Below are 27,622 nucleotides of genomic sequence, written 5' to 3'. Positions count from 1 at the left end.
TTAGTATTTTGGGTTAATTTATATTGAGCAAATCGAACCTATGTCTTTTATAAAGGTTTAAGTACAAACATATCAATGTTTTCAGTGTTCTGGCTGGACTTTTTAGGTGAAATCAGCCTCGTCCAGAAGTAAGACCATTCACGAGGGGACTCCAAAATGAAAAGTATGACTGGAAAGCATGTCAGCTGCCTTGCCCACATGGACGTTTTTAGGTATACAGTCTTTATTATTTGCAGATCCCTTATGGGTGGATTCACCTACTTGCTTTTAAAATTTATTGGTTCCCCGCAAAATCAACACTTGTGGACAGGGGCAGAGGGGCAAGAAATTTGAGTTGCTGAATGCATTTCAGCTCAGACTGTAAAGGAGTATCATTTTCAGTCTATTTAGTGCAGGGTTTTTTTAGCATTTTTGTACTTTTGGCTGGTGATTTCACTGTTGAAATGGCCCCAAGCAGAGTGGGAAAGAGCTGTCTAGTGTGCTAAGTGCAGGAAGGCTGGGCTGTGCCCTACGGAGAAGCGTCCTTCAGGAGTGAGTTTTTTAGGGCTGTTGGCCATAAGTTCAATGTTAACGAACCAACAATATATACCCATAAGGTGTCTTTAAACAAACACATACTGAACAAGGTTATGCAGTGATGGGTTGACAAAGACCGGTGGCTGGCAGGCACCTGCCCCTATCTGTCCCTTAGGAGCCATGATTCAATATTCACTAATTCAAGGTTCGCGATGACTTTGTACAACATAATTGCCACGAGTAACAAGAATCAACTGTATTTTTTTTTTTTTTTTTTTTTTTTGCGGTACGCGAGCCTCTCACTGCTGTGGCCTCTCCCGCTGCGGAGCACAGGCTCCGGACGCGCAGGCTCAGCGGCCATGGCTCACGGGCCCACCCGCTCTGCGGCATGTGGGATCTTCCCGGACCGGGGCGCGCACCCGCGTCCCCTGCATCTGCAGGCAGACTCTCAACCACTGTGCCACCAGGGAAGCCCTCAACTGTATTTTTGAATGTTATCTAACAAAAACATGTGCTTTCTTTTCTTTTTCAATTACAAGTTTTTCCATAATTTTAACGCAAATTGACATGATGAAGACAACGGCCAGTTGTTTTCTCCAATCACCTGTTACCTGTTGGGATCTGCTGGATTTGGGGAATTTGAAGAATGAGAATGGATTTTTGTTCCAGGCAGGAAAACATTTACCCAAGCTCCCTCTCCCACCTGTGGCCACAACTCCAGGGACGGAGATGCTTGTTAGTTAAGGAAGCAGCTCTGTCACCATGAGCTCGTGGGGATTTTAGGAAGACAGCTTTAGGGGAAGAGACGCTAGACTCATGTTTGAGAAGGCAGGTTCTGAAAACTCTTGGGACACTGGGCAGAGAGTTCTAGAAGAGAGTTGGGTCTCAGGGTCTGAATCTGGGAGAAGTGGGAGGTACAAGTGATTCCCCACCCCACCCCCCGCCCGCTGCCTCAGACCCAGGCACTCCCCCTGAGCCTCAGACCCACCCCACCACATGGCAGCTGCTCCAACATCCCGGCCCTACAAGGTAACGCAGATTAGCTCGCGGTGGCCACACAGATCTCCAGAGCCTCAACACGTTTGGAAAAAGAATGTATAATTTATTTGTACAATTTTTCACACTTGAATTTTACAATTTAAAAAAGATACAAAACAAAAGACAAACAGTGATCACATAAATTAAGAGAAGCACTAAAGAAGGAACGCCTTCTCAGCATGACAATGCTTTTGAAAATCCGCCTCGGGGAACAGGCACGTCCGCATGGTCCCTGCGGTTGCTGCTGCCCAAGCACCCTGCGAGTGGATCGTACAGCCTTCCGTTCCAAGGTTAAGTCCTAGCACAGAATCACTCAATTTGTTCTTGGAAACACCAGTGTGTCTGAGAGGGGGCAGAACCTCACGGCCCTGCGTTTAGGCTTCACACTTGGCAACTGAAACGTGACCTTCCCTCCAGGGAAACTTTAGGGGCTGGAAGGGGTCACAGGGAGTCCAACACACACCTCTCTCTTCTTTGTCACAAGCACGGGTGCTGTGCTTTAGCATGTCACTTACAGAGCATTCAATTCGGAGCCAAGCACTTTGTAAAAGCAACTCAAGTCCGCTGCTGTTCACACAGGCAAAGACAACAGTAGTTTCAGAGTCAGGTGTAGAACTACTTAGAGGATCACGGCCCAGATTCCATGAGCACTGAGGTAGTAACATGTAGAAAGTTTACAGGAAACAGTGTATCTTTAATCAGCATCCCTGATTGCCCTGGGTCACCTCAATTTCCACGTGATTAGCAGACCTTAAGAGGGTCAGCAGGCACCCCACTCGGGGTGGGACCACAGTAGGGGGTGGGGTGTAGCACAGTCTCCAGGGAGAGGGACAGGGAGAAGACATGGAGTAAGGCTGGTCTCCCTGGACAGCACCCCACCCAACAGGCAGGGGCCCCCTGCCCCAGCAGTGCTCAGCACTGAACACATCTGCTCCGTCTACACCCTCACCACCACCCAAGAAGGAAAAAAGGTTTCAGTGCCCTGACAAGTGGCTATCAAGTCATCACCCATGAAGGGCTGGTCCCTTTATTTCCAGCCACCTTCCAGGGCTGCTAAAAAGGCACTAAAAAATGATCAGCAAAAATCCCTCGTGGGGAGACAGGCCCTGGGGCTGCCCCAAGTGGCCCGCACTGGCGATGGCCCCAGAGGGTGGCCCCTGCAGTTTCTACCTGGCTTCCTCCCTTCCTATCTCAAGCCGTCCAGCAGCTGAGAAGTCACCAGCCCCATGTGCATCCAAGAGGGGCCCCTGGAACGGGGCTTGGAAGGGAGGTCCCCGTGGGACAGACCCCATCCCTCTGTCCTGCACTGGCCCTGCATGCCCACACCCAGCTGGGCCTCCGCTGTCGGACGAGGGGCGCGGGACTGTGCGCCCGGGGTGGGGGAGGCCATGTGGCCTGCAGAGAACTGTGGAGCGTGCCAAAGACAGACAGGTTCACTATTTAATAAAAACGAAAGGACCTGGGAATCATTTCTAAAAATACATCATGCACAGGGATTAAAAATCAGCCCCTTCGGGCTTCCCTGGCGGCGCAGTGGTTGAGAGTCTGCCTGCCAATGCAGGGGACACGGGTTCGTGCCCCGGTCTGGGACGATCCCACACACCGCGGAGCGGGTGGGCCCGTGAGCCATGGCCTCTGAGCCTGCGTGTCCGGAGCCTGTGCTCCGCAACGGGAGAGGCCACAGCAGTGAGAGGCCCGCGTACCGCAAAAAAAAAAAAAAAAAAAAAAATCAGCCCCTTCATTTTCTTGTGGAATGGTGTCAAGGACCCAGGCTGTATGGATTAGCTGTTTGCCTGTTCAAAAAGGAAAAAGAAACGATGTTATTTTCTTGAGACAAACAAAGGTAGAAAATTATTTTTTCCCCTAAATGAACGTGAGGCCCTTACACACCAATGAGTAAGCTTAATAAGACAAAGGGATATTGTTTTTCTACAGCATGAAGGTCAAGGGGTTAGGCTGACAGTGGAGGACAGCATGTGCAAAGGCCCTGAGGCATAAGGGGGAACGGGGTGTGTAGGGATCCAATCATTCAGCACAGCTGGGACACAGGCCTCTGTGGGCAAACCGAATGTGACCTTAGCCACTGAAAGACGTCAAGTGTCTAATTGTCCTGCTTTCTACCCACTTTCTCTGCTGCCACCCAGCCCTCTCACTCCCCGCTCTGGCCGTGTTGAGCCACCAGCGGTACCTTAACACACCTTGCCCGTTTGCTCTCTCATCCTGGAGGGACAGTCTCCCCTTGGCCTGGCTCACCTCCCTCAAGGTGTCCGGGCTGCCTTCTCCTCCCAGCCCCACCGCAGCCCCCCAGCTTCCCTCTACCACATAGCCCCCGGTGGGTCAGAGGGAGTCATCTATTTCCAGCACTCGGCCCTTTCTGGGGTGGGGACTAGATGGGCCCCGTGGCCACTTGAAGGTGTTAGGTCCTACGGTTTCAATCTGGGGAGATGCAGGCTGGACCTCATTGGGCAATGCCCTCTGGTTCTGCACCTGGGTACCTTTGGAGACTTGAGAGGGGACAGAATAGAACTTTTTCTTCCACCAGGAGCCAACCCCTAGAAGGAGCCGAAATCTGTGGGCTCTGCCAGTCCCGAGGCCCGTGAGATGGACCCAGGATCCAGGCAGAGCACAAGGACTGGGCTCCGTTAGGCACTGCAGGCCAGGCCGGGAGCCTGAGGTGGCAGGGTCACCGGGAGCCCCTGGGATCTTTCCCCACCTTACCACCTCTCCTTGTACCAGAGAACCCCAGCTGCTCCCCGGCCCCAGGGTGTACTCGATAGCCCAGAAAAGGACAGGGCAGAGTCACGGCTGGCTGACCTGCCTCTCCCTGCTCTCTGCCCATCCACCAGAAGTTTGACTCAATGACGTCTGGGTGGGTAAACAGAACCACCTGAGCCAGAACTGAGCGTGGTCAGCAGAGCACAAGGAAGTCCATCACAGTCAGCTCTGGACCCTGCAAAGCTGAGCCCCAGACGTTTTCATCCAAACACCAGTGGTGGGCCTTGGACAGTGGGGGAGGGGATGCCACCTGGCACGGGGACCACACCTCCTAGGCTTTGACACAGCGAAGCCAGAGAACCCAATGAGGAGGACGGGAAAGTTACCCTCATTTGTCGATAAATCCAGTCTGTAAACACGGTCACGTTTCCGTACACTCCCGGTCGGTAAGCCTTAGCACAGCCAGACCCCCAGCTCGTGTCCCCGATCAGCCACCAGACGCTGCTCTTCAGAGTGACCAGAGGGCCTCCGCTGTCACCCTGGGGGACACAGCAGGTTACAGAGCAGAAGTGAAACCACAGGCCGTACATCACAGAGGGCAAGGAGGTGGGGGTAATGGGAGGGTCTGCAGGCCTCCTCCAACGAGGTGACAGTAATATAATCCCCCAAAGAGACTGTGCCAGCGACGAATTTGAGCCTGCATCAGTCACTAGTTACCAAATAAATGGCTGTCCATATTTTTAAATAGTCAAAATACTTATTTCTGTGGCACTGACACTTCGACCACATAGCGCCTTCTGGAGGAAGCAGCGGCATGCATTGTTGGGGGTACCAGGGCTTTCGCACCGTCCATGGCCATCCCTTCCCACGGCCGCCCCCGGGCCCCAGGTCGGGGAGGAGGTGCTCCTCACGGGCCCCCTGGGAGCCGGCCAAGGCCCAGAGGCTGAATGCAAGCTGGTCATCACCTGGCAGGAGTCGACAGTTCCCTGCAGGTACCCCGCGCAGATCATGGCCGGCGTGATGAGGTCACTGTACACCTGCTTGCTGTCGCACCGCCAGGGCTCGATGAGCTGCACCATCGCCGCATTCAGCCTATCCGAGGTTTTCCCTGCAACAGAGGATGGCCTGGTTTTCCCAGGAAGCCTGGACTCCCTCCCGGGGGGCGTGGAGAGACGGCCACGTCCTTCTTCCCATACTGGCTCCTGGGACACCGGGTTATCTTCCAGCTGCTGGGGCCTGTGTTTAAAGCGGCTCCAGATTTGGTTTGGGAACAGACTGCCTGCCTCTGGGGCTGGGGAGCTCCACCTGTGTCCTAGAATCATCCTCTCCCATCACCCAGCCACTTGGTTTCCTGGGATCAGCTTTCCTCCTTCATTGCTCCCTCTTCTCTGGACCATTCCCAGGGCCACCGGAGGAGCCCTGTGTTTCCACCTCAAACACCCGACCGTCCTCAACCCCACACGACCCTTCACTCTCTGACCACCTGCCCTCGGCTGCCAGCAGGTGGAAACTTCCTAGACGCTCGCTGGGACTTGCACTCTATGTCTCCCAGCTGCTACCTGGATGTCTTCTGGGCTCCATGGGCGTACCGTGCTGAAGCTGTGCCTCTCCTAGAGGGCTCCTCCACCCAAAGCCATACCGCACCCCGCCCCCCCGTCCTCCGGACTCGGGAAATGGTCCCACCACCCACCGGGGGGCTCGCGTCACAGCTGGAAGCCGCCTTCCTGTGACTCTTCACTCTTTCTCTGCTGACACTCCATCCATCAGCAGATCTGAAGGCTCTGTCCCAAACGTGCTCCCACCCCCACCCCACCCCCACCCCCGGTCTGAGCCGCCTTCTTGTCTCGGAGGACCCAGCACTGGTCCCCTCACCGTGCTGTTCCGTCTGCCCTCACCCCCAACCCTTCCGTGACTCCCTACACAGCTCTCAGATCAAGTCACTCCAGTATCCTCATTATAGCCTACAAGGCCCTATACGACCTGGCCCCAGCCTGCCCCCTCACCCCGGCTCATCGTGCCCTGGCCACACTGGCCCTTCTGTTCGTAAGACACTCTAGTCATGCAGATCTTAGCTCAAATGTCCTCTCTTCCGAGAAGCCTTCCCTGACCACCGCTCGCTGTCGCAAACCTCTGCTGTTTGAAAGCACCTAGTTCAGTTATTCCTTTCCTGTCTGAGCACATCCTGCCCCCAGACATCCATAGGAGAATGTGAAGCTCCTGCGGGTAGAGATTTCTGTCTCATTTTGTTCGCTGCTGCATTCCCAGCTCTTGGTCGGCGCTCCACAAATTGTGGCTGACTTTCCCTTTTGTCTTGGATGCTGGGAAACCTTGCTCACAACTGGAAGGCTCAATCCAGGAGCTTTCTTTAGACCAGATGCCAGGGCACCCAGGGCCACCGACATCTCCCCTACCCCTCCCAACCACCCCGCCCTTGAGCTATTCACTGTGCTTTAAAAGATCCTTGGAGGTGTGCCCTAAACACTTTTGGAAGGATGTAAACAATATATAAATGTACGACTAAGCCCATCCAATGCTCCATAAGAATGCAACAGCAAGGATCCCTTCATCTGAAAAACGTTATCTGAGATGAAAGCAAATTATAACTGAAGGCAGCTGGGCCAGCCTGTGTCAGGAGGGTCTAGTGCCTCTTCCCCCTCTGTGGTGTCAGGGCAGGAGGACAAAGCCTCTGACGCCTGCAGCTGGCATTGCCGGTCACACAAGCCCATCCTCACCGAGTCCGTTATCACACAGCCATCAAACGCAGGCAGACTTCTGGGCGGCCTGTTAGCGACCATGGGGTACAAACATGGGGGCCGTGTGCCCCTCACACGGTGGCCTTCACCCTTCAAAAACCAGTTTCCACACATTGTTCCATTTGGTCTTAATAAGGGCATGGGGTAGGTAGGGCAGCTAGGATTTTCCCATCTAGCGCGTGGGGAAACAGGCAAAAAGACTGGGCGAACTGCCCAAAGTCGTCAGATCACTTAGTGGTAGAACCAGGATCAAAACCTAGACCTCCCACTTCAGAACGCAGTGATCTGCTCCTGAGACCCGCAGATCCCCTGCTGGGAGCCTCACCTTTCTCGTAGGTGGACCCCCACCCGGAAATCCAGCAGGACTGTGCCGGTTCCAGCATCATGCCTGGGTTGGGCAGACACACTGGTTTCACCCTGTCTGTTTCAAGAAGGGAAAACAGCGTGAGCGGGTCCAGTCTAACTGAAGGCCTCGGGCGATGGTGTCCACCTGGACCTTCCCTGGGCCTGGGACCACCAGCCTCCTGCCCAGGGAGACTTCTGGATTCCAGTGTGTCCTGGCATCCCCCTTCCTGCCCCTGCCAGGACCCTCCTTCTAACAGGCAAGACGCCCCCCTCTGAAAGTTAGGGTTTCAGAGGATTGAAGATCAACAGTCCTGTGACGCAAAGAGTTGACACTGGACGTGGTAGGGCTGCATCGGACTAAATTGATAAGGATGGAGGTAAGTGATGAGCAATTTATAATTAAACTCTCAACAGGTGCAATTGCAAACCAGCACCGAGTGAAGTCTGACCCACCAGATGCTGACTAGGAAACAACTTTTCTAGACATTCACGTGTGCTGATTAAGTCGTCACCGTGCCGAGGAGGAAAAGTGCCGCAGTGAACGCATCCCTCAGTGGCCAAAGGCACATTTTGGGGTGACTCGGCCTCTGCTGAGCCCTCTTCTAGCAGCCAACCCCTCCCCTGGCTCCACACGCTACAACTCAGTGCAAGTTCCTTCCTTCTGGACATCACAGCACATTTTATTTCCAGTCAACCTCTCCTTAAGAGGTGGCCAAAACCGTTCACATACCCCGGGCTGCAGGAACGCCGCTACGCACCGTTAATAGTCAGAGGCGTCTGCAGCTTCATAAGAGCGATGTCGTTGTTCTTGGTCTTGGAATCGTAATTCGGGTGGGAAATCACTTTTGCTACTCGGTATCCGTTTCCATAGAACATGAAAGATTGTCTCAAAATTCCTGCAAAGGCCGTCCAAATCTTGGGATTGTTAAGAGGTCTGGAAGACAGACATGAACACCGCTCAGCATGTCAGAACCACAAACACTCATTTGACAGCCTTCAAAAGTCATCCGCCGGAGCCAAGGTCTCCAAGGTGACGTGATTTGTCAAAAGCCGCAGGACAAGACTGGCCAGGTGGTCTCAGGCCCCTCCCCCTCCGCACCTCACACAACCCCCCCTCCCCTCCTTTACCTCGTCAGTGAATCCTATTCCTTCCGTGCTTCCCCGCCAGCCTGCAAACCCTCGCAATTCCAAGAACCCTTATTCTTGAGCCTAAGTGCCTTCCTGAGGTTTGAAACCCCATTTCCGGCGTGGCTGGGTCTAACTGACTTTTACATGCTAGAGCATTTCCTGGCACACAGTAGGTGCTTAATAAGTGTGTACTGACGAATAGACTCTGAGTCTAATAGCCGTCCAGGCATTACCTTTATCTGGGTATTTCCCTTCTAAGAAAATCCTAAATCCTACAGCCCATGGAATACGGTGGATGGAAGGAAGGGAACGCTCTTGGGTAATAAACACTGCTTTCTTCAACCATACAACAGCCCTTGGAGCAGCACACCTGTCTTACAGGTGCAGATGCTACAGTCAGCCACCTGGAAGGAACTGTCTGAAGCCACTGAGCCAGAGAATGGCCAAGCCAGGCCTGGCCACACTCTAAAGAAAAATAACTCTGGTGAGTGGGAATGAGCCTTTTTCAAAATAGCCATGTGACCAAAACACACAAAAAAACCCCACAAAAAAACCGTCCACGTTTAAGAAAAAAGGAGGGGGAATAGTATCTTCTACAAAAGCTAACACTGTAAATGATGGCTACCCTTGCCCCTCTCCACCCACCTGCATGGGCAATGCTGTGGCCCAGGGTGTTTAATGGACCACAGAGGACCTTCCTGCATGGCAGTGTGAGGTCTGAGTGTCTTTGAGTGCACCCTCTCTGGCGATGAGCACCCAGGGGAAACCAGGCCTCCCAAGAGGGCAGGGGCCTCAGGAAAGGTGGGACAGAGCTGAGAAGACTGTGGGCTAGAAGGAGTTCTTTCTTTTTTTTTTTTTTTTTTATAAATTTATTTATTTTATTTTTGGCTGAGTTGGGTCTTTGTTGCTGTGCACGGGCTTTCTCTAGTTGTGGCGAGCGGGGGCTACTCTTGGTTGCAGTGCGTGGGCTTCTCATTGCGGTGGCTTCTCTTGTTGTGGAGCACGGGCTCTAGGTGCACGGGCTTCAGTAGTTGTGGCGCGCAGGCTCTAGAGCGCAGGCTCAGTAGTTGTGGCGCACGGGCTTAGTTGCTCCGCGGCACGTGGGATCTTCCGGACCAGGGCTCGAACCCGTGTCCCCTGCATTGGCAGGCGGATTCTTAGCCACTGCGCCACCAGGGAAGCCCCTAGAAGGAGTTCTGATCACAGCATCACCCCAGCCCCACACCGCATCCCTGCGCCAGACCCCGTGAGTAATGGACGCACGCTGAAGGGATGGGCTTGGCCACGTGCTGCACGAGTCATTTGACCCTCCCAGCGAGGCAACGACCTGGGCGTCCTTAGAATCCCCGCGTGTCCACAAGGAAACAGGAACCCGAAGGAGTCGGAGACTTCACTCCAGGCCGCAGGGCCCAGAGCCTCCGCCTCCCAACCCGGGACCCGCCCCCGCGGGACTTACTCCTCCACGCAGTGGGCGGCGGTCACGATCCACTCGGGGGTGATGATGGAGCCTCCGCAGACATGGGTGCCCTGCACGTGCAGGCTGACTTGCCAGGGCCAGTCCCCCGGGGCAGCGCTCGACCCGCCCACGATCCGGCTCTGGCGGCTCGTCTTCCCCGAGACCCCGCACTCTGAGGGCGACAAGCACAGCGCGGCCGGCCAGTGAGAGAAGCAGGGCCGCCCGCTTCCAGCCGCCTGACGCCCGTCACACCCGGTGCCCAAACGGCCCCCAGCCCGAGGGTCCAGCCTGGCCGGAGGGTGACTGTTGTCTGCTCTTGGTCCTGTTTGTTTGAGGTCCGACTTTCAGAGAATGTGTCCTGGTCTCTTTGCGCTGGGGGGTGGGGTGAGAGGACAGCCCCCCAGCCCCCCTCCCCCCAGGAAGCACCACTTCTGCTGGCACTGGGTGCCCCTGTTCCTTGGCACTCGTGCGATTCCATCGGCGTCTCCCGTACACCCAGGTGGGGGGCCTGGATAACAAAAGCCCTGGCACCCCCTCGAATGCTCAGAGGCCCCAAGATTCCTTAATAGAGCTAAGGAGGCTCTTCTCATGTGTGCTGCTCTCAAGCTGCCAGGAGGTGGATGGTGGAGCGTGCGCGGGAAGGCAGGGCAGGCACCTGCTTTCTCCGTACCTAAAGAAGCTTTAGCCAGCCTGGGTGGGAAGGTACCAGCGGGACCACTGGGGCATGCGTCCACCTAGGGGCGTCTGCTAGCTTCACCTGTTCAAACTGAAAAGCCAAGCTTCAGGCCTGAGACCCGTATGGGAACAGGATGGGGCTGTCCCAGAGAAGGGAGCGCAGGGACAGTGTCCTCCATACCAGTAGAAGGTTTGGAAACTATAAATAATCCAAACACAGGAACGGGGACACCCACAGGCCTCCAGCTCCAGCGCGGGGATGCCCTAGAGTGTGGCCCCGTCAGTTTCTTGAGCTCTCCCGTCCTCATGGGATAGCTGCTTCTTGGACTTGAGGCTGAAGGCGTCTCAAGTGCATCGGAATTCAAGAAAGGAGCCCCTTGGGCAGAGTGCTGGGCATGTCCTGACCTGTTACCCCACCTTATCTCTCCACATCCCCCAGAGACACAGGGAGATACATTTCTATAAGTACCAAATGTTTCCTATTTTAGAAACACAAAAAGGAAAACCAAGAATCACTTACCTATACAGCGTAAAGAAACCACTGTTTTTGAAGAACAGACATCACTACAAAAGAAAAGGGGAAAATTCTGGTCACTCTAACAAACGAGACACTTGATTCTCAAAATGCTTAGAAATAAATATTTTCGTCTACTGTTCTCACAGCCTCCCCAGACGCGGGAGAGTCCAGAGCTGAAGACTCGAATAAGGAAAGTAAACCTATGTACATAGGGGACGCTAGTAAAGAGCAGACACTGAGTCAAAGTGCAGGGTTCAAATCCAAGCTGTGTGACCTTGGACAAGCTTCCTAACCTCTCTGTGCCTCAATCTCCCCATCTGCAGAATGGGCTAATATAGTACCAACTCATAGGGTGGTTGTGAAGATAAGCACACATCATATCAGCTGTTATTATTTTTCCTTGGGGTTTAAAATGATCCTTTAATTTTGTAAGGAAGACATTCGTAAACTTCCAGGTTCCTATAACTGCTTTACATTTACCGCACAGGAAACTATACAGTCAATCATTTGCCTGGGAACAGAAGAAAAGTTACTCATTTGGGGGGCAGACATTCCAGGTTACATATGAAAAAGAAACAACCAATGCGTTCCACTGTGTACGGAATTTTCCCCCAATATGCTGAGGAGAAGAGAAACAGCCCTGACACCCACATGTTCGAACCTGGCCACGTTCTGTTGAACGTAAACAGCTCCCAGGGCATCAACATGGGGCCAGACCACCGTTACATGATGGATCAGGACGCAGGCACGCCCACTGCACGATCCCATGAGCCTGGTCCAAGCCACACAGTGACCAACAGGCCCCTATGCTGGCTGACACGAGTAGCCGCACTTCCCAGCCAATCCCAGCCATAGCCTGGCTTCATGCCACCCACCTTCTAAAAAAAAAAAAACCATTAAGGTACCAACTACAGAATCACCCTCACTTCCGGACAGCATCCAATGCAGGGCAAAGCCCTGCTTCCTGGAACCTTCCCCAAAAGGACTCAACGCAAGCCCACACCCTGTAATAAGTCCCTTCTCACCCGCTTCCATGGAGACACCCACAGTTCCAGGACAAGGCATGTCCTGGTGGTCTCTGGCTGGGGGGCATTGGATGCCAAGAGAAGACATGTTCCCATTAAGAGAAGATGCTTTGTAAGGACCATAAGGTCATTCTCCTCTGCACACTGCAGCCACCGGCATCAGGGCGCAAAACAGCCACTCAGACAAACCCTGCGAGGACTCAGGTATCAAAGAGCAACTTCTGAAAGCAGAGAGGAAAGCAGTTCTCCCACCTCACGCCATGCATGCCGGGGACACCACATCCCAGGCAATGACCTTCTCTTCTTTCCTCCAAACCCAGCAGCCACCTTGTGAGTTACCGAGAGGTGGCAGCCTTTCCTCCCCTGCTCAGCCCTGATTCCATGTAACCAAAGACGATGAAGAGACAGTCGGGAGCATTTACAAAGAGCCCAGGCAGCTGTGTTTAGTTCCTCGGGAGGGCAAACCACGGCCTGCTGTTTTGATGGGCACACCTGGCCGTGTGCACCCCTTCTCCTGGGCTCACCATCTCACATTCCTGGGGACAGCCAGACCAGGTGCCCCAGGCAGAAGTCAGCCCCCCGGGCCACCAGGAACGCAAACCTGCTCCCAGCCTCCCACGCACACGGAAGGAGGGGAAGTGTGACCCATCCATCCTCCCCTAAATGCAGCATCTGGCACCTGGCCAGCAGGGAGGTGACGGCCTGCCTGGCCACCTGGAGATGGGAGATGGGGACCTGGGAGCTGAGGAGGACTTAAGCAAGAAGGACACTGTGTATCTTTCACGTTAAGGAACATTCGGATAGTAATAATGATCCTAGGAAGACTGCAACCATTTTCAACATATGCAACACAAAATGAGTAGCTCAAGCCCAGCCCTCTCCCCCACCCTCCGAAGCAGTTAAACCATCAACCATGGGACCAGCTCAGGTTCATTTCCACCCACCAGACGCACTGCGACCCGTCCAGCGCTGCAAGTATCCCTCCAGGTACAGGAAACATTGGTGCCCTGGACCAGCCGCTCGCTCCCAGGCCCACCCCTTGCACAGCATCCTCTGACACGATTGCTTGGGCTGGGGGACCAACCACCCCCGCTGCCTGGGGCTGAGGGGCTTCTTGGGAAGCAGGATTTCCAGTGTGAAACCGGCAGAGTCCTGGGCAAACCAGGATGAGTTGATCACCCCAGTGGAGACCCTGAGACATTCTTTTGGACTCCTAGACACACACCCTGACACACTGTAAGGTACATGTCTAATGTCCGGAGAGAGAAAAAAATCAGGAAAGAGGAATTTCAATTGTGCAATGTTACCCAATACCATGGAGGGCAGAGGGCACAAACAAGATGGCAAATAGACCTTAGCCACTTCCCTGGAATAAACCCAGAGCTGCTCAGAGGGACGAGTCCTACGTAAAGTCCAATCTCCGCCCCACGAGAAACTCAGACAAACCCGCAGGTGCAGCAGAGAAATCAAACTCTGGACAGTGATTCTCCCTGACGCCTCCTACTCATTCCCATTACACAATTCTTGAAAGGAAAGAGGAAATCACCGTGGCCAACAGGCACATGAAAAGATGCTCAACATCACTAATTAGAGAAATGCAAATCAAAACTACAATGAGGTATCACCTCACACCAGTCAGAATGACCATCATCAAAAAGTCTACAAATAAGGGCTTCCCTGGTGGCGCAGTGGTTGAGAGTCTGCCTGCAGATGCAGGGGACGTGGGTGCACGCCCCGGTCCGGGAAGATCCCACATGCAGTAAGAGGCCCGCGTACCGCAAAAAATGTCTATAAATAACAAATGCTGGAGAGGGTGTGGAGATAAGGGAACCCTCCTACACTGTTGGTGGGAATGTAAATTGGTGCAGACGCTATGGAGAACGGTATGCAGGTTCCTTAAGAAACTAAAAATAGAGCTACCATATGATCCAGCAATCTCACTCCTGGACATATTTCTGGACAAAACTACAATTCAATAACATACATGCACCCCAATGTGCACTGCAGCACTATTTACAATAGTCAAGACATGGAAGCAACCTAAATGTCCATCGACAGAGGAATGGATGAAGAAGATGTGGTCCATGTATACAAGGGCATATGACTCAGCCATAATAAAGAATGAAATAATGCCACTTACAGTAACGTGGATGGACCTAGAGATTATCGCACTAAGCAAAGTAAATCGGAAAGAGAAAGACAAATACCATATAACACTTATATGTGGAATCTAAAATATGACACAAATGACCTTATCTAAGAAACAAACTCACAGACATAGAGAATAGACCTGTGGTTGCCAAGTGGGGAGGGAGGTGGGGGAAGGATGGATTGGGAGTTTGGGATTAGCAGATGCAAACTAGTATATATAGGATGGATAGGCAATAAGGACCTACTGTATAGCACAGGGAACTATATTCAATATCCTGTAATAAACCATAACGGGAAAAGAATATGAAAAAGAACGTATATATAACTGAATCACTTTGCCATACAGTAGAAATTAACATAACATTGTAAATCAACTATACTTCAATGAAATACATTTTTAAAAAGAAATCACCAAATTAAATACCTGTGGTAGAGTTTTTTATAGAGATCGATATTGTTGGCACTGACATTCAGCTTCATGAAGCTTGTGGCCCCGCTGTCATCCACTATTCCTTGGCTAGAAAAAAAACTATTCCTGAAAAAGACAGAAAATCTTATTTAAAATAATGGATTTTGTTGTGAGCATTCGTAAATCCTATGTTATAGCTACATCAGAATATGACATTCTGGTTACGAGGAACAGCATAGCATTTGGGAAAACAAAAACACAACTTCCAGTCAAGTGACGCTGCGTTATAACCATCTTTCCATCCGATAAGCCTGAAGTGTCAGGGAAATGTCCTCCATCAGTCGTGTTTCTAATCTAATCTGGATTAGGATAAAGAAGCAGTAAGCATAAGGGTGTGTGAGTACATAAAATGTAACAAAATTACACGTGTTACAATGCTCCCAGTGATAAAATACAGACCCTGAACCGTGATGGGGCCTCACTTACGTCATTCACAGTGACATACGCTGCCATTGGAGGCTGGCATTTTGAAGTATTTCACTAGCTAAGATGCCAGCTTTCTTATCAAGTGGTAATTCACTTTGAAAACTGGCATAAAGGCAACACACTAGAATTGCACAGAATTTACACGGTGACACCCCCAAGGAAGAGACGGTGGCAATGAAATCGCACAGCCTTTCCCTGGGAGGCCAGACGGCTGCCACGCGTTGACAAGGATGGTCTGGCGTGTCCCTGGCTGGAATCCTGAGGAGGGGGCACTCCCACCCCCTTCTCCCACCTCCTCTGGTGGCTGCATGAGGAATTAATTCTCTAACGGATAAATCTGTTGATCAGCTCTCTTCTGTTCAAAGGCCTCCAGCGCCTTCTGCGCTCACGCAGTGAAGGTTATGCAGATCTGTTCCCTCCAGACCTTCCCTGCAGCCCTCCCCTCTCGCTACCACCCAGGAGGTGAGTGGAGTCAAGGCTTCAACCCTGCCTGGGGGCTCCTTAGGAAATGAGTCACCCAAGGCCCTCGGCCAGCACCCTGGACCCTGGTGACCGCAGAGCTGGACAGCCTCGAGTAACCAGGAGCTGATGGAGGCCCCAGAGGCAGGGCTGGGGGTGCCATGGAGGGGGATGGGGCAGTGTGGTGCCCACAGTCCCCTGCTGGCTTCCCGGAGTGGCTTTAGAAAGGAGACAAAGGCTCGTGGTGCCCCTGTGTTGGCACTTCCAGGGAGGGACAGAGAGAAGCAGTGATCTTATGTGACCATCATCACGGAGGCCACGGGGCTCAGAACTCACGGGTAGCCCATGTCCTGGCACGCCGCTCTCCCGTAGTTGTCACTCCAGTCATCCTGGCACACGGGGTGCCAGGACTTCCTCTGAGTTGAGTACACCTGAAGGATGAAGTTGGGTCCGTAGAGACGAACTGCAGGAAGGGAGATTCTGGTGAGTCTCAAACCATCGTCCTGTCCGCCACATGAGCCCCACCTTCCCTGGGACACAGAGGCCCTGGGACCCAGAGGCAGGGCTAGGCTCCCTCTTCCCAAGGCACCAGCTACACACGAGAGATGCCGAGAATCCAGCCTTTCCCCGCAAAATATGCCCTTCACCCACAAGAACTGAAAACAGGTATTCAGACAAAAATGAACATTGTACACAAATGTTCGTGAAAGCATTACCCACAAGAGCCAAAAGGTGGAAACAACCCAAATGTCCATCTACCGATGAATGCACAAAATGTGGTCCATCCGCATAATGCAGCATTATTTGTTCATGAAAGGGGATGAAACACTGACACAATACGGCACCCACGACATTCTGCTGAGTGAAAGAGGCCAGACACAAAGGCTCACACACTGTATGATCCCATTTCTGTGAAACGTCTAGAGAAGGAAATCTATAGAGACTGAAAGTAGGTTAGTGGTTGCTCAGGGCCTGGCATCTGGGGCTCATTCTGCTGTGGAATGACCAGCCTTGGTCTGATCATTTCCTACTGCTTCTGTGATGAGTGACTCCACACACCAGGTGAGTGGATAAGCCAACTGGAGGACATCTAGACAATGGATTACGATTCAACACTAGAAAGAACTGAGCTATCAGGCCATGAAGAGACGTGGAGGAACCTTAAATGCACATCATTCGGTGAAAGAAGCATCTGAAAGGGCTCCAATTCTAAGATACTTGGGGAAAGGCAAAACCACGGAGATGGTAGGCAGATCAGTGGTTACTCGGGGCTGGGGAGTAAGGGATGAACAAGTCGGGCACAGAGGATTTCTAGGGCAGTGAAACTACTGTGTATGACACTGTCATGGTGGATACATGTTAGACATCTGTCCAAACCTACTGTCCGATGCATACATTGTACATTTATCTGCAATACAGAGTAAACCTTAATGTAAACTAAGGACTTTAGTCAATAACAATGTATCAATATCGACTTATCACTTACAATGCATGTACCACCCCAAGGCAAGATGTTACAAACAGGGGCGACTGTATGTGAGGGCACGGGTGGAGGGGGGGATGGGAACTCTGTTCGTTCTGTACACGTGAAACTGCTCAGGATTCCACGCAAAGGAACGCAGCGAGTGCAGCAGGGGGAAAGGGGAGGCTCACGTCCCAGCAGAAAAGTGACTTCCAGGATGTGTCCTCAAGCCCTGTGGAGTCAGCTGGATGGCAACCATAGGGAGATGGGCACATTAACAATGCAAACACATATTTACATTTTCGTGCAAAAGCTCTGTGCAAGGAGAAACAAGATACTCTTATTCATTGCCCCTAAGGAAAAACATGATTGGCTGATGGAGAGGCGCGTGTGTGTGTGTGTGTGTGTGTCTGTGTGTGTGTGTTAGAAAAACTACCCTGTTCTTTCCTCTTCCTCACATCCTTGTTTCACGTGTGTCTTCTTTACTGCTCACACAGAACATGTCACTCCTGACAGGGCTGGTCACCAAACGTGTAGGGGGTTTTCTCCACACCAGGCAGTTCTCCACGACACCAGCTGGGCGTCCTACAATTTAGTTCTAACACTCTTTACCTGGAGATGGCATCAGATCCCACAGGTTGAGGGCTCAGTCCCACAAGACTGCCCTCCTCCCCCTTCCCCCGCCCCCCCCCAGTTCAGATGCCAGCCCCAAGTCCAGGTTGTCACCTGTGCTTCTGACCGACCAGCTAGAACTCAGAGGTTCCCGCGATCCCCTCCTCAGCTTCGATTAATTTGCTAGAGCAGCTCACAGAACTCAGGAAAAGCATTTACTTACTGTTTACCAGTTCATGATAAAGGATGGGATAAAGGACACAGATGCACATCCAGAGGAAGAGAAGCACAGGGCAAGGTATGTGGGGAGGGGCGGGAGATTCCGTGCCCTCTGGGCACACCGGTCTCCCCAGATCTTCATGGGGTCACCAACCCGGAAGCTCCCCAACCCTGTACTTTTGGGATTTTATGGAGGCTCCATCACGTAGGCGTGTTCGATCATTAACTCCATTTTCAGCCTCTCCCCCTCTCAAGACAATAGGGTGCGGAGCTACAGTCTAAGCTTGTTCTCTGCCATGACCAGCCCCCATCCAGGGGCCATTCAGGAGCCCGCCAAGAGTCGCGTTCTTAGGACAAAAGACGCTCCTATCACCCAGGAAATGACAAGGGTTTTAGGAGCTCTGTGTCAGGAACTGGGGTCAAGGATGAAATACTAGAACCAAAGATGCTGCTGGTGGTCTTTTCACTTCGGAATCACTAGAGTTTCAGGAGCCCTGTGCCGGGAACTGGGGGCAGAGACCAATACATACACTCTGTTATCTCACAGTGTGTGAGTATATACTATGTGTAAGTATGTGAGTGTGTGTGTGTTATGTGTAAGTGTGCATGAGTGTAAGTGAAATGGGGGAGATGAGATTTTTCACTGCATACCCTTAGGGACTTCCTGAATTATGATCTATTTGAGTACATTAACTCTTAAAGTATTTAAATAAATACAACTTCAGTATTAAGAAGAGAGAGAGAAAGTCTCTCCAGGTAACATGAGTTTGTCTTGCTAGAATTTATCAACACATGCACGTGCACAGGTAGGGAAACATCAAATGTCATTCCGCCTGAGAGCTTAACCACGTCTCCTCAACCTCAAAAACTCCCTGCTTTACTTAAGAAAATGGTGACAAATATATTATCACCAAAATAAAGGCAAGTCACTATGTCAACAGTTTATAGAGTGAGTGAGTCACTGCCAAGTGCAAACCCTCTCCGGGAAGGAACTGCAGGAGGTCGGGACTTAGAGGCCAAGGCACCAGCGTGGACGCAGGTCCATGCGGATGGTGCAGAGGCTGAGCTCTGGCCTAACCCCCAACCCTGAGGATTCCACGGCCAAGTCCGCACTGCCTCTCACACAGGTGCCCTGACCTGGAAACGGGATGTACGGGAGATCCATCCTCCCCCAGGATGGCTGCAGAAGGAAGACAGCGGTGGGGTAGAGCCCGGCCTTTGTCTGGTATCACCTGCATTCAGAGTTAACACAGTTCCCAGAGGACGCAGCAGGCTTTAGGCTCTGGGTACGGCCCTCAGTGGGTATTAGCACAAGCCTCGTCCTCAACGCCAGGGTCATCATTTTCCCTGGCATGACCACTTTACCACCCATGAAATAATTCATTGAAAATAATAAAAGCAGAAGAGGTGCCCACCCCGTGACAACATAGGTCACTTGAAAGGCAGCTTGTTTAGAAAACGCAGAGCCCACTCCCAACTTTATGTCTTAAAGAGTTTGCCTGTTTTAGTGACGTCGTGGCAGCTGGGGCAGGCACGTTGGCCTGGCCCTGGGCTGTGGTCTCCCTTCCCCCATGCTGTGCGATGCTGGTGGAGGGTTGGCGCTTGCCCACTCTGAGCCTGTCCCGTCATCTGAAAACCGGGCTTAGATGCGAGGCTCAGCCTTCAGGAAGGGATTCTGTTGTGGAACGCTCGGCGTTCGGGACACGGGCCTGACACCGACGCACCTGCCCTACTGTGGCCTCTGTGGTGGGGCAGAGCGGTCCCCCTCCGAGGCAGCCGGCACGGCCCCGCCACTCACCGCACCGGCTCTCGTCCTCGCCGCTGGGGCAGTGCAGGATACCATCGCACCAGTGAGAGGGGCTGACGCAGGTCCCCGAGGAGCTGCATTCCATCCCCAAGCACTCGTCCTCCACTGGCAGAGAAATGGAAGGGAGATGTCCGTTGGGCTGAGAAAACCTCCCAGCACCCAGGTGACAAGAGGGAGTGAGCTTTTCCTCCTTTACTGTAAAAGGAGGGGATGAGTCCTTGCCGACAACGTACGTCACAGGGAGCGGCCGCAGGGATTCTGACCCCCTCGGGTCTGTCACTTTGCTCAGGGGAGGACCCCTAGCCTCGGATCTGGACAGCACCCGCCCTCTCTGCCACACAGGTGAGTCCTGTGATCCACAAACCCTGCCCCGGGCTGATGGAGGAGACCTGGCTGTGGGTACAGGAGAGGCCTGTGGCAGCCACCGCTGTACACTGAGACACAGGGACCAGGTGTGGCCCCGAGGTGCTGCACTCCCTGTGCTCACGAGTGCCAGGTGCCACCTAGTACCCTGAAGCACGGGGCAAACTCAACGTGCTTCTCCCACGTGTATCAATATCACACACAAAGGGCACGGGACCTTGACAACCCAAGGATTAGGAGGAAGCATGCAAACGAGATCGGCCGCTTCCGAGAAAGGTTATTCATGCATCACATAACCAAACAGGAGGAAAGAGATGAGAAATTTCACGAGGGGCTGTGGGTGAGCCCCCAGCCCGGGAAGTAGGGCCACTAAAGGGCCGGCACACCACGACTTGGCCCCGTCCTGCACTTACTGAGCTTCCACAGCAGCATGGCAGCCAGGACTGCTCCAGCCAGGAGGGCTCCCAGGGAGAAGGTGACACACAGGACTTTCTTAGTCCCTGGAAGAAAAGAGTCGAGTGAACAACTTAGTCGCCAAGTTTCTTAGAAGTTAGACTCTCAAATATATATGGTATATCCTATCAAGGAATAATAATTTCTTATACATTTAAAAATGTGAGTTTTCTCTTTACGAACGTATCCTGGGAGGTCTTACTTCTTCCATAGCACTGAACTTTAGGCTTTTCTTAAGAACCGAAGCAGGAAGCCGTGATATGAAGCAACATACATTAAAATTAAGCTCTTCCACAAGTATGGCCTGAAGGTAGTCAAATAAATGATGAATAAAAAAATGGCTGAAAAAAGGAAACATACCTTGTTCTGGTGATTATAAAGCATAAGCAAAATAATAATAATGCTCCTCAGACTATCATCTCCATGTCAGTGGTACCCAAGGCAGCGGGAAAAAGCCTCTTCCTCAAGGTGGTTTAGGGAGGGATGGGACAGAGTCACACTGACTCATTTAAACAGTCACTGGCCACATGCGGCTATTTGCGCTTCAATTAATTACCGTTAAATGATATTAAATTGTTCGGTAAATTCAACTACTCAGCAATCCCATGTGACCAGTGGCTACTGCGCTGGACTGTGAAGAGGCAGGACATTCCATCACTGCAGGAAGTTCTACTGGGCAGCGCTGGCATCGCTCCCGGGTCTGGGGGCAGGAACTCTGGGCTCACGTTTCAGCTAAGAATACAAGTCTTTGGAGAAGGTCACCAGCGCTCTCTAGTCAAAACAAACCAACACGCCATTGTCGGTCAGAGTGTAAGCCAAACGTCATGCCAAGGTTCAGAGGAAGGCCCCCACCACCGCCACCCTCAGCAGTCCCTGTGCAGAGAGGAGCTCCAGGCCCAGTGATCCCTTGGGATAGGCGGAGAGGCAGAGGGAAGTGTTGGGGCGAAGGCGCTCACACAGACACTCCAACCCCTTAGTTCATACAGGAGGACACCCAGGCTGCAGAGGTGCAGTGCGGGGGGGCCTTGCACCCCACCTGTGCACATTCTTGCTTCGAGAAGTCCACCAGACCAAGACGTTCAGCTTCTGGGGTTGAGAGACCAGAGCTGACCCATCTGATCGGGGCTCAAAGCCTCGCCTCTCATTTCGTTACCATGTTCTGCCAATCCCACAGTCTGTGCTCAAATCGGCTTAGAAATCACCGGTGAGCCTCTTATCCAGAGATTCTGACTCAGCTCGGGGAGAGGAGGCGTGAGTCTGCAGTGCCACAGGCTCACGGGTGAGGTCACAGCCGCTGGTCTGAGGAGCTCCATGTGCCGCCAGCCACATTATCAGGACTTGGCACTGTGGTTGCATCTTACCGAAAGCAGGGCAGGGTCACCAAGGAAGCTCAGGGGAAATTCCAAGTGGCCAATTTGACCCATTAGTCAAGGATGATGTCTTCCTTTAGGAGGCTTCCCTATGTGTTATCTTATCCAAGATAAAATAACGTGCCTGGTGAGTTGAGGGCTATTAAACTAGGTATCTTGAACCTCTCGTTGAGAAGGTGACAACCTGCCCAGCCCTCACTACGAGCTTGGGCAGCAGGAGCCCCGGATCTCACCTCTGGGGGACAGGCATTTTGGAATCATTGTCTGGTCGATCAGACATGACTGGGTGCTGGTTTGCAATTGTAGAGATTGTGAGCGTAATTATAACTAACTAATCATTTACCTTCATTGTTGTCAATTGTTGGTGCAAAAGCCCTATTGTGTCCAGTGTCAACTATTAGTAGCACAAGAATGTTGACCGTCAGTCCTCCAAAACCCAAACATTCACATGTGTATGCCTTGTGGTTCAATGTGAAACACCTACGACTCTTGATAAAACAAATAGAGCCATTAAGATAATAATTTCCCTTGTATTCCTGCTGGGGTTCTCTTGAGTTTGTGCTGTTTAAGTAACTTGCAAAATACTGTCAAGGCTCTGCCAGGCTACATGCTGCATGATTCCAACTCTACATTCTGAAAAGGCAAAACTGTGGAGACAGATCAGTGTTTGCCAAGTGTCGGGGAAGAGAGGGAAGGATGAGCTAAGACCATGATAGGCTCAGACTAGGGGTCCTCAGCCTGGGTACCACGGACATCTTGGCTGGGTCGTTCTTGGTGGGGGAGTGGTCATCCCCACAGACATCTTGGCTGGGTCGTTCTTGGTGGGGGAGTGGTCATCCTACACCCTGGAGGATGTTTAGCAGCGTCGCTGGCACCTACCCAGGAGATGCCAGTAGCACCCCCAGCCCAGTTATAACAACCAAAACTGTCTCCAGACATTGCCAGATGTCCCTGGGGGTCAAAATCACCCCGAGTAGCAGCCACTGGCCTCATTCTACCAACCACCACCAGAAAGACATCAGTGCAGAGACAAGTGTTTCCTTGATCCAAGACAAATTAATGGAGGGAAAGAGAACCACACAGGAAAGAAGCAGGGGCAGAAAACACAGGAATGGAAGAGAGTAGCGGTGCGGAGAAGGAAGGATGGACGAGCCACCTATGAAGCGCGAAGGAGGCAGAGGCAAGGACTGAGGCAGAAATCCAAGGGCGACGGCACTTGTGAAGAGCTGGAGTGGTCTGCGGAGGGGCGTCTTCAAAGGGTACGGGTCTTATTCACTATTCCTTACTGCCATTATTTATGGCATGGTGGTGGCACGTGGAAATTCACTCTGTCACTAATCTTTAACGATGCAAGTTGTGTACGTAGGTAGGCGTATCTCACGAATTAAAATGAAAAGATTCTCAGTGAGAATGTTCCTTGGTCCAGCCACTGTGCTGGCTCTGTACTCACGCTAGTAATGGCAGTACTTGTCCTGCCTGGCAGTTCTCGCCACATCAACTAGCCTGCATTAAAAGCCTGGGGAGGGGTGCGACGGGAAGGGGTCTGGAGGGAGAAGAGATAAAATGCAATGCAAAGAAAGGAGATGAATGAGAGGATAAGAAAGATATGGGATTAAGGTGATGGGCAGAGGACACACCACCTTCAGTCCCTCAGCCCTCCTCCGTGACCCAGTCAGGTCTGCCTACAAGACCCTTCAAGGCAAGAGAAATGTTGAAGATGCTTCTGTACAACAATTCCACCGGCCACTTCATTCACCAAACACAAAATACACAAGCTACTCCTTGAGCCCCTTGAACGTGACTTGCAGTGCCCAGGGAATGGTACACAGAGAAAGGTTAGATCGTTTCTCCCTGCATTGGGGGTTTACCATCTACTCAAGAAGATTCAGCGACAAACCATGCAGACAAGAAGCAGTTCAGAGAAGCCCATCTAGAAAGACCACCCTGGGTGGTACAGGCCAAGCCAGTACCACAGCATTAGTGGGAGATGAAGGTCTTAGCAGCCAGGAGGCCCCCAAAGGCCCACAGGAGGCGAGACCCAGGCCCACAGCTTTGACACAGAGTGGAGGAGGGGAGAGGTATGCAGAGCCAGAACAGCCCGGCAGACAGAGGAGAGCTGGCACCAGAGCTGGTGGGGCAGATGGGCCACCGGAGGAGGCAAACCCAAAACTCGGGCTCCATTAGAGGAAATAAATGCAAAAAGGGTCCTACTTGAGGTGCATGCTGGCCCCGACGGGGGTTTGGGCTGCATGAGGATGATGGGTGTCGAGGTGTGCGTCTGAACCCTCGGGGCGTACTGGGGCACTGCGGGCGGGTAGTACTGAGCCGGGTACCCCGCGTAGGCACGGTGCGCCATGGGCGGCGGCGGAGGGTAGAGGCTTTCGGGTTGGAATCCATGGTTCTCATAGTAAGGCCCGACACCTGGTGGTGACCCCTGAATGATTAAAAAGAAGATGAATGACACAGCATTGTAAAGCAGCTATACCCCACTAAACATTTTTTTTAAAAATTAAAAAAGAAGATGAATGATACAAAACCCTAATTATCCTAAAGGTTAAATGTACACCCCATCACACTCAGACAAGACACTGGGACAGCGCTGCCGATTCTTTTTTTTTTTACATCTTTATTGGAGTATAATTGCTTTACGATGGCGTGTTAGTTTCTGCTGTATAACAAAGTGAATCAGCTATACGTATACATATGTCCCCATATCCCCTCCCTCTTGCGTCTCCCTCCCACCCTCCCTATCCCACCCCTCTAGGTGGTCACAAAGCACCGAGCTGATCTCCCTGTGCTATGTGGCTGCTTCCCACTAGCTATCTATTTTACATTTGGTAGTGTATATATGTCCATGCCACTCTCTCACTTCGTCCCAGCTTACCCTTCCCCCTCCCCATGGCCACTCTCTATGTCTGCGTCTTTATTCCTGTCCTGCCCCTAGGTTCTTCAGAACCTTTTTTTTTCTTAGATTCCATATATATGTGTTAGCATACGGTATTTGTTTTTCTCTTTCTGACTTACTTCACTCTGTATGACACACTCTAGGTCCATCCACCTGACTACAGATAACTCAATTTCATTTCTTTTTATGGCTGAGTAATATTCCATTGTATATATGTGCCACATCTTCTTTATCCATCCATCTGTCGATGGACACTTAGGTTGCTTCCATGACCTGCCTATTGTAAACAGAGCTGCAATGAACATGGTGGTACATGACTCTTGCAATTATGGTTTTCTCAGGGTCTATGCCCAGGAGTGGGATTGCTGGGTCAGTGCTGCAGATCCTTTTAGGGCATCTTTAATTATGCCAATCACTGAACTCACATAGAATGAAAACTCACCAGCGTTTCCAATTAATTGGCAATAGTTTTTGGGTTTGTTTGTTTGTTTACTATTCATCTTTTGAAATAAAGAAAAAAAAATGGCTGACATTGAGACTGAGTAAAAAAATGTGTAGAAGTCTGGGAATGAGACAATACCCTATCACCTGAGAGTGGGCTACAAAGTTATGGACTAGCAATGCCAGAATTATAATGAGAATAATAAGAGCTGACATTCGAGAACTCACCTGCTTCGGGCATCTGTATTCATGCCCTCCTTGAAGCGTGACCATAACCCCCTAAGATGGTACAGCTGTGATGGATATACCCATTTTGCAGACAGGAACGTGAGTGACAGAGATTTAAAAATCTACCTAAAAGATTTACAGCTGGGGCGGTGGCTAGCAGATCTGCTCCCACGAGCATCTTTCTAGGGCACATGCGTTTATGTTGAGAGTTTGCAGAGTTCAGCAGCTCCGTCCTTGTCAGTGGAATTTCTGGGACACAGTGTGTACACGCACAAATGTGGAAGCGGGGGCCCAGCTACTCCATTTCCCTCTCAGCTCCATCCTTTGGCTGGTTTCCATCTTCTTAGAATACCCTCCCCTCCCCCTCTGCCTACTTAAAAATTGCCCTCTCCAGGCCCTGCCCCCCATTGGACACTCCGGACCCCAGCAGCCTGCCACCTTGTCCTGCGTCAGCCCCCCTGAACCGCCCACTGGCTGGGCCACTCTGGGAGCCACACTTGCCCTCTTATCTGAGTGTCCACATGCAACACTCCTGCCCACTCAGTAATTTGTCCCCTTGCTCCTTGTTGACTGAGAGTTCAGAGAAGACCAGTATTCTGAGCAGAGGCGACTAGATGCTGAGAATTTTAAACAGGGCCTCCAGGGCAGCATGATTAGAAAGCAATGGGCCGAATGCGAGTTTAATAACTCACCAACGCGCTCCTTCCAAAGTCCAAAGATTACCCTTGAAACCAGAGCAGTAACAGAAAGGGAATACGAAATGTAATCTCTCATCTAAATGGGGGAACCAGAGGCCAAAAAGCGGCACAGGCGTTTGGCCTCTATCTGAAGCATCTAAGAACGTGCCGTCCTTCCCAGGAAAGGTGGGAGCAGTCACGGCAGTTCGGCCCAGTGAATTCCTGTGCTGTGGATTTAAAATTTAAAAAGGCTCTAATATAAATAAATACATAATACTAAATAAAGGGGCAGGGGAAGCAAACGTCTGTTTTCCGGATAGAAAGAAGAGAGAGAAGAATTTTGTCATTAACCAGTAGAATAGCTACTAAATGCACTATTCCCAGGTTTAAGACGATGAGTGAGATGCGACGGGGAATAAAGATAGTGCATTTGTCTCCAAAGAGTATGTGTTGTGGGGGGAAAGGGTCTCAGGGAGAGGGGCAGCCAGCCCAGTGTCCCACACAGCCATAGCCTGTGCCAGGCTACCAGGAAGCAAGGCGACTCTGTGCTCTGCTGGCTGGCGGTATCCCAAGCGCGCTTTTCTCCCCAGGACTCACTCCCTCTCACCACTGTCCTGCCTCTATCTGTCCCCACACCCTCACCCCTGTCCCCTTGCCCCACCCCAATCTGAGCAGGAAGAGAAGAGGCCCAGGGGAGAATCACACATCCACACCCCCTCCGAGAGCTCTGAGACTTCCCGCTATGCAGCTGTCACATGGCTCCCCCCGCCCAGCCCCTGCTCACCCCTCACCCCAAGAATGCCTTCACAGCATCCAGGGAGCAAAGGCAGTCTTGCAAGCAGGACTTAAAATGCCGACTCACACACATAGCTGGAAATAACAGAAGGAACCGGGAACAGAGGAAAGGCCAGGAAGGTAATGATTAACCACTTACTGAGTTTAAAGCCATCCTGATTTTATCAGCAGCATCAGGTAAAGGGAGGTATTTGGAACGTCCAAGCTGACCTAGAAGAAACAACGACAAGACTGTGCTATTTCCGTACTGGTGAGTTTGCACACGATGAATCGAGAATGCAGTAGAAGGATCACCTCTCGCCAGAGCCACGGCGGTTCTGCCCGCTCACCTTTGCCTTCACCTCACCACCTCCTCCTGCAGCTGCTCATCCTGAAGAAGACGGGGACCCACTTGCTTGTTAAGTTCAGGGCCTGCGGCACTCACCCAGCTCCCACTTGGAAGCCCAGACTTCCCCGACGTCACCTCCACCAAAAGGAGAATCCAGGAAGAGAGAAACGTGCACAGGGACTTATAGACTGTTGAGTCGGGTGGCGGGGAAGGAAGGCAAAAATCCGGGTCAACTCCTGACAGTGCCACACCCTGAGGTGTCCTTGGGCGACTGACCTCTCTGAATCTC

At 51.9% G+C, this 27,622-nt stretch overlaps 1 protein-coding gene across 1 annotated transcript; it reads right to left on the bottom strand.

The window, feature by feature from the left end:
• Positions 1 to 479: 479 nt before the first annotated feature.
• TMPRSS2 (transmembrane serine protease 2) lies at positions 480 to 27,305 on the bottom strand. The gene is made up of 13 exons (XM_022552961.2): positions 27,145 to 27,305; positions 24,171 to 24,393; positions 20,550 to 20,636; positions 19,765 to 19,878; positions 16,010 to 16,136; positions 14,744 to 14,854; positions 11,147 to 11,190; positions 9,952 to 10,123; positions 8,126 to 8,301; positions 7,348 to 7,443; positions 5,235 to 5,377; positions 4,656 to 4,808; positions 480 to 3,347 (listed from the first exon to the last, which is right to left on the bottom strand). The coding sequence occupies exons 1-13, from the start codon at positions 27,157 to 27,159 to the stop codon at positions 3,336 to 3,338; spliced, it is 1,473 nt and encodes a 490-aa protein (XP_022408669.1). The 5' UTR covers positions 27,160 to 27,305; the 3' UTR covers positions 480 to 3,335.
• Between the last annotated feature and the right edge of the window lie 317 nt (positions 27,306 to 27,622).

This window comes from Delphinapterus leucas, chromosome 4 (assembly GCF_059928025.1).
Source record: "Delphinapterus leucas isolate spDelLeu-1000000601 "Yukka" chromosome 4, BTC_Dleu_Yukka2, whole genome shotgun sequence".
In the NCBI taxonomy this organism is placed as follows: domain Eukaryota; kingdom Metazoa; phylum Chordata; class Mammalia; order Artiodactyla; family Monodontidae; genus Delphinapterus; species Delphinapterus leucas.
The sequence above is the reverse complement of the archived record's forward strand: the minus strand, read 5'-3'. Positions and strand labels throughout refer to the sequence as shown.